The sequence below is a fragment of the Gossypium hirsutum genome, chromosome D06 (genome assembly GCF_007990345.1).
Source record: "Gossypium hirsutum isolate 1008001.06 chromosome D06, Gossypium_hirsutum_v2.1, whole genome shotgun sequence".
Taxonomy (NCBI): Eukaryota; Viridiplantae; Streptophyta; class Magnoliopsida; order Malvales; family Malvaceae; genus Gossypium; species Gossypium hirsutum.
Genome location: NC_053442.1, coordinates 23,537,896 through 23,554,511, shown reverse-complemented (window position 1 = coordinate 23,554,511; position 16,616 = coordinate 23,537,896). Strand labels below are relative to the sequence as shown.

Below are 16,616 nucleotides of genomic sequence, written 5' to 3'. Positions count from 1 at the left end.
TATACGAGCTTACTAAGCATTCATTGCTTGCGTAGTTATTTTCCTTTACTTTTAAAATTATCGGAAGCTCGATCGGGTTAGAAGCTCGTCGGAGATCTATCACACTATCCAGCGATTATATCGGTAGATTTGATATCTTGATCAAGGTTCTATTGGCATGTATAGGTGAATTGTGTTTGATGAGATGTTGTTTTGTTTGGCTTGTAAATGTGGTATTATGGTTGATGAACTATTGGCAAAATGATGCTTTAATTAAGGGTGAGCATTCGATCGAATCGAATCGAAAATTTTCAAGTTAATCGAGTTTTCAAATCTTATTTTATCATCCTAACTTAATTTGAAATTTTCTCGAACCGGGTCGAGTGAGATGGAATTCGAATCGAATATATTTTTTCGAGTTAAATTTTTAAAAAATGACTTTAGTGTTGTTTATTTTTATGTAATTTTTCAAAAAAAACAATTTTCTTTAAAGTTTTTAAACATGATCATATAACAAAAAATTGAAGTAAATAAGTGAATAAATAAAAACAACACAACATCAACCCAAATAAACAACATGAGTCCAAATAAACAACAAAAACAATACAACAAGATTATAATAAAAAAACATAAGTAAAAGTCCAAGTAAACAACATGAGTCGAAGTAAACAACAGCATTATAATAAAAAAAACATAAGCAAAAGTCCAAAATAAAATAGAAACCTACACCAGTCCAAACCAAAAAAAAAAAAGAACACAACAAAAGTTCAATTAACCAACAACAATAACAAACCAAACCAAACCAATAACAATAACATTTCAGTTCAAAAACCATTATAGAATAGTTTAAGTTTCTTCTTGTGTTTCAAACACCGTTGATAATCTTGAAACATCTAGTAAAAGTATTGAATGAGTTAGTTAAATGATAAAAAATATTTGCAAAAATAAATTAAATAAACATTTAACTTTATAAACTAATGCTAAGTATATTACCTTCTTGATCTTCGAGTATTTTGGATAAGTCTAGCAAATTTAAAAATAAAAGTGTTAGTTAAATTATGAGAATGCTTACTAATATAAATAACATAAAAGCTTATTTTATATATTAAAATTTATATATTACCATCTTCCATGGTTTGAAGTTCATCAACATAATCTTCAAGATTGATGGCATCATTAGATTTTCAAAGCCAATCTTGTGTGCAAACCAAAGCCTTGACTATGAGAGGAGTTAGAGAATTTCTAAAACTATCTAGAACACGTCCACCCGTGCTAAATGCACTTTTCGATACAACTGTTGAGATAGGAATAGCAAGAATATCTCGAGCCATTTGTGCAAGAATAGGGAATCTAGGACTGTTCATTTTCCACCACAATAGTAAATCAAATGAACTTGAATTGTTTACTTCTTCATCATTGCCCAAATATCTATCCAACTCAGATTTGCTTTCTAATCCAACTTGTTTCTTCTTCTTAAGGTATTTTTGCTTGGCCAAGCCCGTTTTCATTTCTGATTGATCTATTTCCATTGAACTGCAAAGATTTATCGAAGAACTAGATCTAACTTCAAGCAATTGAATTCTCTTGACATTAGAAGAATACTCATTGAATAAGCAATGCAATTCTTTATCAATCATTTTCATAATGTCATTAGCAATAATAGGAAAAAGCAAGTTGACCCTAAAGTCCAAAAAACTCATTTTACATCGTGGATCAAAGATGACCGCCAAGTAAACTAGTATGTTGATCTTGTTTCCTTCACCCCAATGCTTATTATACTTATCTCTCATTTTGGAAGTCATAGAAATTATGTCTAGATCTCCACAATCTTGCCACCCATAAAAAAGACAATGCACATCCATCAATACTTCAAAAAAAGAATGAGAAGTAACATGCAAAGATCCAGGCACCTTAAGTGTAAGATGATAAAAAGGCTCTAATACTTTTATAACTCTTCAGATAATTTCCCAATCATCAAATGTAAGAACTCCATCTTCAGTAGTAAGGTCAAGAAAAAAAATTATGGTCATCACGTACATATGATTCAAATGCATGCTCATATTTTTCGGCTGCCTTTAACATCATATATGTTGAGTTCCATCTAGTAGGCACATCTAAACATAATTGAGCCTTACTATCTATCATTTCTTCTTTTACCCATTGGTTGAATTTTGTCAACCTCGATGGTGATGCTCTTATATACCTCACAGCACCTCTAACTTGATCCACAAACACAGAAGCATTCTTAATATCGTATTGCACAATGAGATTAAAAATGTGTGCAACACATCTCATATGAATAAATTTTCCATTTGCAACAGAAGCATTTCAATGATTGAATTTCTTTCTCAAATATTCAATGTCAACACTATTCGCGGATGCATTATCAACCGTAATAGTGAAGACCCTCTCAATCCCCCAATCTCGAAGACATTTTTCAATGCTTGACCTATGCTTTCACTTCTATGACCGGATATTGGGCAAAAATTTATAATCCTTTTTTGCAACCTCCACTCATCATCCACCCAATGTGCTGTTAAAACCATGTAAGATATCTTCTGCAATGAAGTCCAAGTGTCTGTCGTCAAACAAACTCTACTTATATCTTTTTCAAAACAATTCTTCATCACACTCTTCATGGAGTTAAATAAATCAAGACAATCCCTTCTAATTGTCCAACGAGATGGAAGACTAAACTGTGGACATGCTATAGAAAGAAAGTATTTGAGACCCTCTCCCTCTACAATTTTAAAATGTAGTTCATCTACAATTATCATACGAACCAATGCTTTTCTAACAACATCTTTATCAAACACCCAAGTTGATAAATTCGTTGTTTCTTGGCTAACCTTCACAAATGCTAATTTTGATTGCTTCGGATCAGAAGTATTACTTCGAGGTCTTTTCAGGTATGTTTTCAAATGGTTATTCAAATTCGTTGTAGAACCCAAAGTTGATTCTATGGTGTAAGTAACATCACATGCATTGCACCTTGCTTTCTTCTCCCCCTCTTCAGTCACAAATTTGGTGAAAATGTTCCAACAAGCTGCCATTAAAGTAATCTTTTTTTGAACATTTTCCTTGGTTGTTGTTTGATCATCTCTACTTGGGGAATAATTTTGTGAACTTTGAGTTGAGTCATCTTGCTTTGGATCACTCATCTACAAGTAAACATTTGTTGCAATCACTAACCATGACCAATAATTGATTTAAAATTAAACTTAATAAATCGGTTAAATTAAAAATTAATTAATATAATAGTACAATAGCATAAATTAAACAAAAAAAGAAAAAGAAAAAGATGGAAAATTCAGTTAAAAATGGGTCTTTTTACTTTTAGAAAACTTTGAATAAAAATACTAGGCGTTTTAATTATGCTTTAATTCATTTTCTAAAAATATAAAATATAATATTTGTCAGTTTTGCTATCAACTTTGGCATTAGCTGCCAACTTAAATATGAGCATTTAAAAAATATTCACTAAATTATATGTGAATAGAAAGAACCATGTTAGATCAAAGCTAAAATTTAAAGCCAAAACTAATAGCTAAACGATGAAATGACTTGATTGAACTAATAATTTAATTTAAGGATTCAACTAAAATATTTTAAAATTTAAGAACTGAATTAAAATTTAACTCGTGACTTGTAATTAACCCTAAATGAATTGATGCTACATGAAAGGAAAATTGAAGCCTAGTTTTCTTGAAATCTAACCTACCAAAAAGATTTATTATTGGTGTCTATTAAACTACAGTTTAAACTTTAAAGTTAGTTAATATGGTATCTAAAAAATTCTGGTGAGTGTTATTTTATTTATAAGGTTAATTAATATTTTATTTATAATTTAAATATGGTAATCCAATATTCTATTCATCATTTAATGTTATTTTATCGAATTGTATTAGCAAAATCCTTTAAAAAGAAGTACATTTTATGCATCCATACTTTGGGAAATTAATTGGCTAACATTTTTTCTCTATTAATATTACATTATTACTAATATTATATTAGGTCGTGCTTATTGCTTAGTTATTAATAATAAAAAAGAATTTTACATCTTCCAAAACAAAAAAAGACTTTGAACAAACTGGTTATTTTTAATTATTTTAACAGTGTAATTAAAGGTTTCATTTGACTGGGGAATGGGGAGGTATCATTTTTAATTATTTTAAAACCAAAAATGACTTTACTAGAAGATTCCAGCATCTGCACTCAAATAAGTTAAATTCTTTCATTTTAAAAAATTAACCAGATGATGATTGTGTTCCATTCTACAACAACAAATAGGTAAGTGGAGACGGAAAAAATAGAGTGTTTAAAGATAAAAAAATTTCGAAAAAACAACCATCATGCATTTAAACAGAGATAAAAATAGAGCAAAAATCATTCAATAATTCAAAAATGTTTCAAGACAAACCTTAAAGATGCAAAAAATTCGAGCTTAAAATGGAAGAGAACAGAATGCCCCGGTTAGAAGGAACAACAACTCGATTTGGGGGTAAGGATTTTGATTTGAAGGTTTGAATGAACTAATAATTAAGAAGAAGAAGGAAGAAGGGTTTATTTTAGAGATTTTTGAATAAGAAGGAGAAAAATGAAGTTAGGGTTTAATTTAGGGTTTTTTGAGAAAAATAGATTTTAGGGTTTGAATTGAATGGAAATTAAGAGAAGAAAAATGATTTGGGGTTTGGACGATGGAATTTGTTAAGGGTTTGATTTGGGGGAAGAGTTGGGAAAACAAACCTTTGGGCAGAAGGGCTTGGGGAAACGGGATAAAATAAAATGTTTGGGCTTGGGGGAAATTGGGTTAAAGTAATTAAGTAAAAGCCTACAATTTAAAAAAAAGTTAAAAATATAGTTTATATTCGGTTTATTTGAATTATTCGAATTCGAAAATTTAACTCGACTCGAACTCAAAATTCAAAAAAAAATTGAGTTGATTCGATTAACTCAATTCTAATAATTCGAAATTTGAATTTTTTTTATTCGAATCGAATCAAAATTTGCTCACCCTTAATTTTAATGGTTGGTGTTGAAATGGTTAAATGAAGGTATGTTTTGAATGACCAATTTGGTATGTTTGAATGTAATTTGACATGAGGTAATTGTGGCAAGTTTGGTATGGAAATAGAATAAAAATGTATGAGTGATGAATGACTAAATTATGCATATGTTTAAGTATGTTTGGTTGTTGTGATTGAGGTGCCTTTTGGGCATATTGGTTGTATAGATAAATGGCCTATTGAATTAGTTTTATTATGCATGTTTTAGGCTTATTTTAAAGGCATGATTGTATGTGCAAATGACTTGTAGGTGTGTATTTGAATTAGGTGGAAGAAATGACTTAAAATTGGCCACTTTCTTGTCCACACGGCCTAAGACACGGGCGTTTGTCTCAGCCGCGTGTGACACACAGCCATGCGACACAACCGTGTGTTCCCTGTAGATTTTAAGAGTTGTTTTTCGAGAGTTACACGGCCTGACACATGGGCATATGGCTTGGCTGTGTGACCCAAGTCAGAGAGTTACACGGGTACGGACATGGGCTGGGACATGGCTGTGTGTCTTAGCCGTGTGAACCACACGGCTTGGCCATAGGGCCGTGTGACCCCTGTAGTTTGAATTTATCTAAGTTTTTCCTTAAGGTTTCATATGTTTCTGATTTAGTCCCAAATCATTTTTAAAGTGTTTCTAAAGCCTTGAGGGCTCGAATAAAGGATGATATGCATGCGTTTGAATGGACTATGATATGATTTATGAAATGTTTTGAAATAAATTTAATTTATGCTTTTACGGTAATGCTTCATAACCGTTGGGGGTGTTACATACCCTTTGCTCAACCCTATTGCCAAGTCTGAGTTATGGATTACTACAGTTGATACCAGAACAGTTACAACATTTAATAATCAATTTATACCATAAAACAAAAATTCATAATCATAAAATTTCATAAATATGTCATATGATGTTTTTCAGAACTTGATCGAGCTTTCAAAAGCTTATTTTCTAAATCGAACATGAATTAGGACCAAATTATAAAAATTTCAAAGTTTCCAATACAAGTATCGATACTTCTGAAAAGGTATTCATACCATTTTTAACTTCAAATTTTAAGAAAAATAGATAAAAAAAATCAGTAGTATCAGTTACTAAATTATGGTACCAATACTTCATATGTAAAGGACCAATACTTATTCTAATACTGATACCAATTTGCAATTTTGTTTCTTTTGTGAAAACAAACCAAAGATCAATTGCATCGATACCATTGTAAAGTATTAGTACTTTGATATAAGTATCAATACTTTAATTCAATATCAATATCATTTTAGAACTCGATGTTTGAAAGAATGATTGAAAAATACTAGGTACTGATACCTTCACTTATGGTATCGATACCTCTGCGCTAAATATGTCAAAACCTTTCATTTTGGTTCCTTTTCGTGCCCAGAATTTCACAACTCAAATGGTGTCCACCTTAAAACCTACATCAAAACCATACTAAAACATACCAATTCATATACAAAACACAACATCAACCAATTTCCAATAAACTAAAATAATGTACCTCAATTTTACACTCAAATCATTTCTAACTACTTGATCAATTCCTACCAAATCAACTATGCATATAACCATTGTATACCATCATGACCTCGTACTATTTCAAGTTCAAACATATCTTTTGGAAGCCCTTCAAAATCACAAACCTTTTTCAAGTTAAACACATATACAGATGAGCATAATTCTTACTAAAATAAGTCATTAAGTAATATTTCAATTAAGTTAACATTTCAAACCACTATTACCAGACTCGAAAACTATTAAAAGACTACCAAATAAATGACTGGATAATGTGAGCTTTGAGGTGATCTAACCGACGTGTTTTGCAACCCGACAACTACAAAGAAAAGAAACAACGGTAAGCATAAGGAATGCTTAGTAAGTTCAAATGAAATTAATTTGCCTTGACATTACGGGTAGTTTAAATAATTGAAACACAATTGTACATAACATGACATTCCTTTGGCATCCTTATAAATCCTTATACAACTTCACAAAATAACCAATAGGTTAGTTCGTTAACATAACAAGATCATAGTATTCAATTCATATACAAGTACTACCATATAACTTTTATGATGCTATTCCACTGTTCTCATTTTGTAAACTCAATTATTAATTTCATATTCAATCTTTCCAACCTTTTCATTTTCGTTTAATTACTGTTTAAATATTTGGGCTAATCAAACAAGCTTCAAATCAAGGTTACTATAAAAGCTTCACTCGATTTTGTGCACACAAGCTTTAGAGAATTCGGAACATGTGTCGAATCTCAAGCCATTGATAATTAATGATTTGATGCTGCTCACACAAGCTTTAGAGAATCTGCAACACATGTTGGATTTCAAGCCATCCATAATGAAATCTCTAATCAAACACCCAATTCTTTTTAGACCTTAAAATATTTACTGAGTTCCCAAGATTACCGTTACCATTTCAAACTTTATAACATCATCATATACATGCCATTAAATTAAACAACCAATCTTATCTACTCGTTTCCATATATCTATTTATATTTGTCATACATTTCATATTTTATGATTTAGTCCATTATATGCCAAAATTATCAATTTTACCAAAAACCTAAACTAATAGACATTAAATATAATTCAAACATAGTATAAAATAACATAGTAAGTTCCATATGAACTTACCAAGCGAAAAAAATAGGCAAGGTGTCAGGGACTAATCTATAATTTTTCTTTTTTCATGATTATCCTCTGATTGGTTCAAATTCTAATCTATATGATAATTCATTTCAATTTATCAGTTCCAAATATTTTGTAACATCCTATTAAATGCAAATGATAGTTTAATTTCACTTTTTGAATGTCCCCTAAAATTTTGCATTTTATTCAATTTAGTTCCTAAAATCGATACTGCTATAACTTTCAAATTTGAGTTTCGATTTCAAAATCGATATCAATTACATCCTTCTAAGGTTCTCTACTATCCATAATTATAGAATTTTCATGCTAACTTTGAAATATTTACACTTTAGTCTCTATGTTAAAAAACTAGCAATTAAACTTTACAAACTAGTCGTTTTTCACTTCTAAGCTTAAAATCTAGCAATTTAGGACCAAAAGATTTAAGAAATCAATTATAAAAACTTTTGAAAACTTTTACAGTTTTGCAAAATAATACATAGGTCAACTAAATTAAACTCATGGGATCTCAAAAATATAAAATTTACAAAAAAAAAACTTGAAAACACTTACCAATTAAAGGAAATAAAAATTTGAAGCTTGAAACCCTATTTCTCCCTTTAGTTTCTGAGGATGAGAAAGATGAAACAAAAATGGTTTTCTTTTCTTTTAATTTTTAGTTTATATATTTTAATTAATAACTAAAAAATCATAATTAATTAAAACCAACCTTAATTAACAAAATACTAATCATCATTAACAAAAATAAGCAGGAGTGCATCATCTTCCACTATTAAATAACTATGAAAGGTCCAATTGCTCAATTGATCCTCAAACTAATTAAAAATCTATAGCGATTAAACTTTGACCACTTTTACGATGTAGTCCTTATACCTTAATTAACTATATAACTGAGATAATTAAAGGACCAAACTTTAATTAAACTTATAATAGCCTTTTAAACATTAAAATAATAATATTCATGAACTCGACCATCGCAAATGAGATTCCAAAACTACCATTTTCAACACTACTGAAAAATGAAATATTACAATTATAAGGTATTTCTGTATTTTCTTACCTTTATGCACAAATTCATAAAAAAAACATTAAATTAATAAAAATATGCAAACAATAGAATTTTAACTCAAAACATAAAAAAAATCTTAAACTTTGTCATCTAATCAAACCCCATTATTATCTTTATGAACTTTTTTTTACATAAAATCTATTGTCCGCCCGCTTTGTACTATGTATCCATACCAATATTTAAAGTTTTGACGAAGTAGTGTAACCCTCATCTAGGTCCTAACTCAATTATGAATTTATTAAAAGCTTTTATTTTTATAAAGGGGTAACTATTATTTTTAAGACATTTTTGTGTTTTAATGTTTTTATACAAGATCTAGAATATATATATATAATAATGGGATTCAGACTAAAAATATCATAAACTCTATTTTCTCAATTTTACCATCTAAACTAATGACATTTACATCACGTTTGGTTTGCTATAATGTGATAGAACTGTAATGGAATAGAGTTGTAATCAGTAATTCAATTTTTTAGTTGAATGGAATGGAATAAAATAGAACTGTAATGATACTTTTGTGTTTGGTTAAATGAAATCATGTTGCAATAACACAAGAAAAAAACTAAAATGACCAAAATACCCTTAGTAGAATTTTTTAAGTAAAATAAATTTTGTTATTAAATTTTACTAGGGATTATTATTAAATTTAATAATAATTTAATCATATTTTAATATGATTATTACCAAATATAATTTAATAAAAATAAAAATATATAATTTAATAACATTCTTAATATTATTAAAATATAAATTCATAAAAATTATAATATAATCTCATGAGATCATAGTTGCCAAAATTACAAGTATTTATCCAAAAACAATAATTATTCTCATTTTTATATATATAAAAAATATCAAACATCTATACACTAAACAAACCCCAGCAAGCAGACCCCTATTCAATCTAAATAGCTGCCATTGATGTATCTTCAATCTGAATCTGAATCACTTTCCATACTCCCCATGGTCTTCAATCTAAATCACTTTCCATACTCCCCTGGCCTTCAATCCTCTTGGTCTCTGCATCATGCCAAAACCCCACATCAGAAACATGAATAGTAGCATTAAAAAATTATTGCATTATAGGAAATGTAAAAGAATAGAAAGCAAATAATATATTACCTTCTCAGAACTCTTCTTCTCCCTAACGCAATCTTCCCATTCTACAGAAAAAAAATAATATTTGATAGATCTAGCAAGAATTGTTGTGACCGAAGATGCAATATCTTTGACATTAGCTGCTTCCAAAGAAGCCAATGATAGTCTCATCGCAGCCTTGATTAATGCAGTATCGTGATAACTTTTTTGCATCAAAGGATGTATTTAGGAAACGTGAGAACTTCCTCAATATAGTGACAATGTAAGGAAAGAAAGATTGTTAAACTCACCTCATATGGGCGAAGCTTGTGAGAAATAAGCTCAACATACTCCACAAAGTCACTTTCAAATTTGGGAATAAAATTATCAAAAGTCTTATTATCACCTTTCTTGGAAAATAGTTCAATCGTTGACTTATAATCGGCTTCTTCCACAAGCCTAAAATAGAAAGCAAATGTCAGATCATGGCACCTTATTGACAAAAAAGCAATGAAGAAAAAAATCACCTTTAAATATATACACACAAAAAAATAAAAAAGGGGTGGAGGATAACAATAAGACTTTAGCAGTAATAAGATATTCATGCGAATGAGTTTATAACAAAAGATCTACAAAAACACTATGATTCTGTCAATATCCACAAAATTGTTATAAGTGACACTGTAATTAGCCAAAAATATCTACTTGGTTCTAGATCCAAATGGAAAGAATAGAAGACATGAATCACTATTAATCATCGATCAAATTTCTTAACTGATGCAGTAGGATGGTAATGGATCACAAAGAGATATTCTTATCACATCAGGAATGAGGCACATCTTAATAGAGTTTGAATTACCAAATTTAAGTTATATTCTTATCACATCGAGAATGAGGCGCATCTTAATAGATTTTGAATTACAAAATTTAAGTTATAAATCAGGTTGCTAAATCAAGATTAGATATCCGACAATGCCAGGAGATGCATGTATCAAAAATTAAATTAGGACCAATCTAGAAAGAAATAATAACTTTCAGAATAACACAAGCAAATCCATACACCATGCTCAACACTTGTAACTAGATTTTTCTTGCCTAAGTTTAGGTGATTTAAAAGGTTGCAATTTTGAACATGTTTTCTAGTATAGAATTTTAAGAAGAAATAAAAAGAGTCACATGACCAAAGAGCCACTACAACAAAATATTAGTAAATGTAACTAATACAAGTTACAATGAAGCCCATCATACCGTAGGCGAAGCAAGTTCATCTTCATCCTCCCATGATTCCTTGATATCAGAGTCATCAATATGTTTATCATCCCATTTTATTTTAAGTTGTTCCTTTGCAGGCAGAGGTGGAATCTCATCCTCTGCAACAATAGCATACAACTTCTTGAGCCAAAAAAAAGGGGTTTTTAAGAAAAAAAACCAAGAATAAAAAGAATAACATAATGCAATAGGTTTTCCAACTAAGATTGGAAACAAACCATAAACTTTAGCACTTATTAACAACTTAAAAACATATGAAATACATAATAGAAATGAATCTGCTTTAAGGTCTCTTTACACTTTAAAACTCCTATACAAAACTACGAGGCGTCCATCAGGTAATGTTTTAAGAAAAGAACTAGTGAATCCTAGCAATTGAAGCCAAGACTAGATTCCTAGGATGTTGCCACAATTACTGATCTTCCACTACATGCAGTTTTTCTTTTTAATAGAAAGAAAAAAAAACCCTAATTTTCTCTTTTTGGTCTGGTAACACCATAGCCGATTTCCCAATAAACTCAAAACAAACACCTTTGAAACATCTCAACTCAACCTCATAAAATCCAAAACCAAAAACAAGTAAAAGCCCTAAATTTCAATAAACTCAGTAAACATTTAGCTCTAGAAAAAGAAATTTCCCACATTCAAGTTCATACATAATAAAACACACAAAAGAAAATAGAAAAGAAAATAGAATCACTTATCAGTCAAGGCCCCGGGAATTAACAACAAATTCGGGACAAAATTAAAACTTACCCCAATCTTCCATCTTCACTTAACAACAAATCACCTTGTTATCTTTCCAGCATTTGTGAAATTAGAGCAATGAAATCAAATAGGGGAAATCAGAAATGTAGTGAAAAAGCAAAAAAAAAAAATGAAAAAAGGGTTGCAACTCTGCAATCAAAGGGTTTTATTGGCTTAAAAGGAATGATGGCTTCAATAGATTGGCCTAGGTCTCCTCTGTAATCAAAGGAAAAAAAGGAAACGTAGAGATGAGAAGAAAAGAAAGTTACAGTTTCTTCATTCTTTCGGTAGAGGTCAGAGCAAAAATTGAAATAGGGAAAAAAAATTCTTACTCCACAGGTTGAATGACGATGATGAGAGAAGGAAATGACTATTCAGCCAATTCCTGTAAGAAACCCTAAATCAATTCAGGCCGCAATACCATTACAGTCAACCAAACTAATGTTTGGTGGTAGGCCCGCTGAATTGGGCTGGAATATATTCATAAACCTCCAACTAAACATGCTGTTAGTATTTATATAAACATTTTGTTTTTACAAATTTATTAGACAATTGTTTTCATCATTATCATGGGTATGCCATAATTTAGTATAGATAATATCATTAATTGAGTTAGTGTCATAAATCAAGTCAATATTAAATTTTTTATAATTGGATTCTTAACATTGGATTTTCCTTTCACCAACATGATAACTTTTTGATGTTCTATAGAAAAATGACAGTATTATGATAAATAATTTGAGTCAATTTATTATTCTTAATCTAATGTATTTACCTATTTAATTTATATTTACTCACAATTTAAACTAATTTGTCATTTTAATCCATACATATTGCTTATATATTATTATTAGTTTCAAACGACACTTTCTATTATTTATTGCATATTATTTTAAACACATACCTATATTCTAAATACGTGGTTTCCACATGCATATAAGTGTGGAAACTACATATTTAGAATACAAGTATACGTTGAAAAATAATATATAATAAATAATAAATAATAAAACATATGATTTGAAACTAATAATAAAACACATACAATATGTACGAAATTAAAATGAAAAAAATTAGTTTAAATGGTGAGTAAAAAGAGATTAAATAGGTAAATACATCAAAATAAGAATAATAAATGCTCTTTGATTATTTATTATGATATTGACATTTTTTATAGCATGTGAAGAAGCTATCGTATTGGTGAAAGAAAAATTCGATATTAAAAATCTAATAAAAAACTCAATATCGAGTTGACTTATGACACATCAATGACATTATCTATGTACATAGAACAAATTTTATGTAAAATATTGTCATGTTAGATAACAATGAGGCTTTGGTTGTGTGACAAAGTTTAAGATTAATTATATAGAAATACCCTATAATAATATATATTAGTTATTCAAATTATGATTTTCAGTAATTTATATCAAGTTTACTCATGATACTAACTCAATTACATACTTAAATAATAGTATAAATATACTTTCAATCTAAAAAAAATTAATTGATTTCAAAAATAAAATTACAACGTTACTTTAAAAAAATAATTGATAAAGAGTAAGGTATAGTTAAATAAAGCAATCATTTATGTAACTTATATTTATGGAACCAAAATTTTTCAATAACCATGCAAGATTGGAGACAAAGAAAATGATGAATAAAGTAAATTCCCGTCCCGTCATGTTCCGCCACTATTCCTAACCAAATCAACTCTAACAGCGCCGCCGCATTTGGGTAACCCTAGTCTTGCCTCACTAGTGCACACTTTGCACCATCCCACATATGTATGATATTCCTAAACTTACCCAAAAAACCACAATTCTATTTTGAAAGGAAAGCCCTACCTTTGCTAGATGTTGCTCTATTTTTGATGCTTGGCATCCTTGAATATGAATAAAAGCCTTTCCATGAGTGACGAAATTGGCATTCTTGCGGTGTTATAGGGCTTTGATTTTTATTATCGGTGAAGCTATGGTTCTTCTTGAGGCTATGGCATCTTTGGTTTGCTATATCATCGTCCTAAGGCATTGATTTCTTCAACATTCTTTTCACTTTTTAGAGTGCTTTTTAGGCTTGAGGTTGATTTTAGTCTGCGTATTCCAACTGCAATGGTGAGATTAAAAATTTTGTATCGACGAGTAATTAGAATTGAATTATATAAATTTATGGATGGTCGAAATACAATTTTATTGACCAACAATAACTAGCGTTTAAAGGAATCAAAGGAGGCAATACCCTACATGCTTCTTTGCTGTTGTCATACTTTCTACTCGAGCCCTTAAAGTATCAAAATCTAATATTAATTAAGTTCTTTTGGTGGCCTAATTTGAAGTTTGAATTAAAATGTTTACAAGCAATAATGTTTTAAAGTTTGAAAATTAACTTAAAGTTTAGAAGCAAGGGAATTCATAACTATTAACTAATTTGAGGTTTATAATATTAACGCTTGATCAAATTTTTTTTTTTTGAGGTTTATAATGGAGCAATAATGTGCCAAACTATTCATTCTTGCTCGGAAAAGTTGTAGTAGATTATTATGAGATAATTCCACAATACATATTAAATTAATCTTAAAATTTTAAAACCTTTTAATTGTATTTTTAAAATATTCATATCATATTAATTAGGTCTTTTTATCAATCTAATCATTAATTTAAGTGTTAAATGTTAGCTTGAATCTACATATTAAAATATATGATCAAATTGTAAATAAATTTGTACCTACAACATGACATTTTTTTAACATATCATAATCAAGTTGAATATTCAGTAAATATATGTATTTATAATTAATATTTAATATCTAAATTGGAAAAACATAATTGATATCATATTGCTACATCCATAATTTAATTAACGTTTTAAAGTTTAGAACGAATACCCTATTATTTTTCTGTTAAAATTGGGAACCGATAAAAGATTTAAACATGTTAACATAAAAAACGAAAGTCAATGTAAAAGGCCTTACAGATATGGTCGTTTTCGAGCAACACTCCTCTTTGATCGAGTCTTTGTCAGGTTATATATGGAGGAGACATGCCTAACAAAGTGAAGCTGTAAGGGAAAAAAAAACCCAAAAATAAATTAATACAAACCAATTGTGGGAACAAAATAGGATTAATATACTATTTAGTATTTGAGTTTGATTTTAATATTCAATTTGGTACTTGATTTTTTCTCCTAATTTGGTACTTGAGTATAGCTTCATGCCTAATTTAGTACTTATGCTAAATTTCATCATGTGGCTCAATAAATATTTGACATATTGCTTTAATAACAAAATAATTATTTAATTGAGATAAAAAAAAATTCAAGTATCAAATTAAATATTGAAACTAAACTTAGATGCTTAATTGAGAAAAAAAAACTCAAGTACCAAATTAAAAAAAAACACATATATCAAATTGAACATTAAAATGAAACTCAAGTACCAATTAATCTATTAATCCGGTAATATATTATGTCAAATTATGTTGTACGAATACGAACCTGATGACCGTCTCTGATGCCATATTTTACGACCAGATCAGTGTCTGAGACCAGCTTCTGAGCATCATAACACAAGCAAAAATGTCCCCAAACATGCGGCCTTTAATGCAGATTCATATGAAAAATCATATCACAAAAACCAATTCAGTGTTAATACAGCATTAATTTAATAAACACCCGTCAACTATACTGCTTAAAATGTTAAGAAAATATGTCAAATTATTTGATAAAAATGATATATTCAGGATGAGGACGTACCATGAAATCTCGCCGAGCCCTTGATCTGGCATTTGACTAAACACATGCTCCACGGCAAGCTTCAGGTCTGCAATGGTAGCCATCTTTAATATTTCGACATCTGCGAAAAGACCCAATTGTTGAAGTTATAATTTAATTCTGGCTTTGAAAACAACCTGCTTTTTTATTTCGTTTCTTTACTTTAAAGAGTATCTCTAATTTGCACTCATGATACGAACCGACACACCAGTTCGTAACAGTTATAAATCTAACTATTTGATTCAGGGTTTCATGAATATGACGATTCTTGAAAACTCGGCATCGTAATGAGGAAACCACGGGGTGTTTTTTTTTTAAAAAAAACGAAAAGAAAGAAGAAAGAAATTTACCAAAGAAAGAGCCATCCAATTTGCGAACAGAGAGCTTGATGGGTTCTTCACGAAGCTTAGCATAAAGAAAACTATTACGAAGGGAACCGCCATTGGCAGTCCTCAAAGAAGTCAATGAGGTTGACCTCTGTGGGTTCTCAGAAGCAGACCTTGGGGTAACAAAATCCTCCACTTCCATATTCCTTCAAAGAAAGAAAAAAAAAACACGAATTTTTCGGGTTTTTTTTTCTTTCTTTTTGTTTGCTTCTTCGCGAAAATGCCAGATATAATAAAAGCTCAATCCATTTGATTTAATGGAAGAAAGCAAGAGAGAAAACGCCATTGCCATTTTGAGTTCTTTTATTATTTGAGGGGACGAGACAGTTAGAAATTCGGGGTTTTTGAAACGCGCGCTCACTTTCTTTGGTAATAATTAGAGACCAAATTAGTTAGAGAAAACAAAGAAGAAAAATAGATTTTACAGTTACGTGAAACTAAATTACTAAAATGTAAAACATTCCAAAACCTTCTAACATTTTTACCTAATTTTTTGTTTAAAGAATGTACGATAAGTAGCGGTTCATGCTTTCGTCTTCTACTTTCTTTTGGATCGGATTTGGGTCTATGTTTTCAAAA

At 29.6% G+C, this 16,616-nt stretch overlaps 1 protein-coding gene across 4 annotated transcripts; it reads right to left on the bottom strand.

The window, feature by feature from the left end:
- Nucleotides 1-9,504: 9,504 nt before the first annotated feature.
- LOC107901614 (U11/U12 small nuclear ribonucleoprotein 25 kDa protein) lies at nt 9,505-16,307 on the bottom strand. Of its 4 annotated transcripts, none has more exons than XM_041095391.1 (9): nt 16,002-16,307; nt 15,634-15,733; nt 15,376-15,475; nt 14,855-14,940; nt 13,731-13,989; nt 11,116-11,237; nt 10,179-10,326; nt 9,913-9,953; nt 9,505-9,810 (listed from the first exon to the last, which is right to left on the bottom strand). In XM_041095391.1, the coding sequence occupies exons 1-5, from the start codon at nt 16,177-16,179 to the stop codon at nt 13,935-13,937; spliced, it is 519 nt and encodes a 172-aa protein (XP_040951325.1). In that variant the 5' UTR covers nt 16,180-16,307; the 3' UTR covers nt 9,505-9,810; nt 9,913-9,953; nt 10,179-10,326; nt 11,116-11,237; nt 13,731-13,934. The 4 variants fall into 4 exon arrangements, 3 of the variants coding, with proteins under 3 accessions (XP_040951325.1, XP_016683174.1, XP_016683176.1); XM_016827685.2 differs by having other exon boundaries at nt 9,913-10,090; nt 13,731-13,976; nt 16,002-16,306; XM_016827687.2 differs by having other exon boundaries at nt 13,731-13,976; nt 16,002-16,306.
- Between the last annotated feature and the right edge of the window lie 309 nt (nt 16,308-16,616).

Coding starts and splice junctions, on each gene's coding strand:
- LOC107901614 (XM_016827685.2), bottom strand. CDS start 16,179: ATGGAAGTGGAGGATTTTGTTACCCCAAGGTCTGCTTCTGAGAACCCA. Junction 15,476..15,633: donor GGGCTCGGCGAGATTTCATG/GTACGTCCTCAT, acceptor TCTGCATTAAAG/GCCGCATGTTTGGGGACATT. Junction 14,941..15,375: donor GCATCAGAGACGGTCATCAG/GTTCGTATTCGT, acceptor TTTCCCTTACAG/CTTCACTTTGTTAGGCATGT.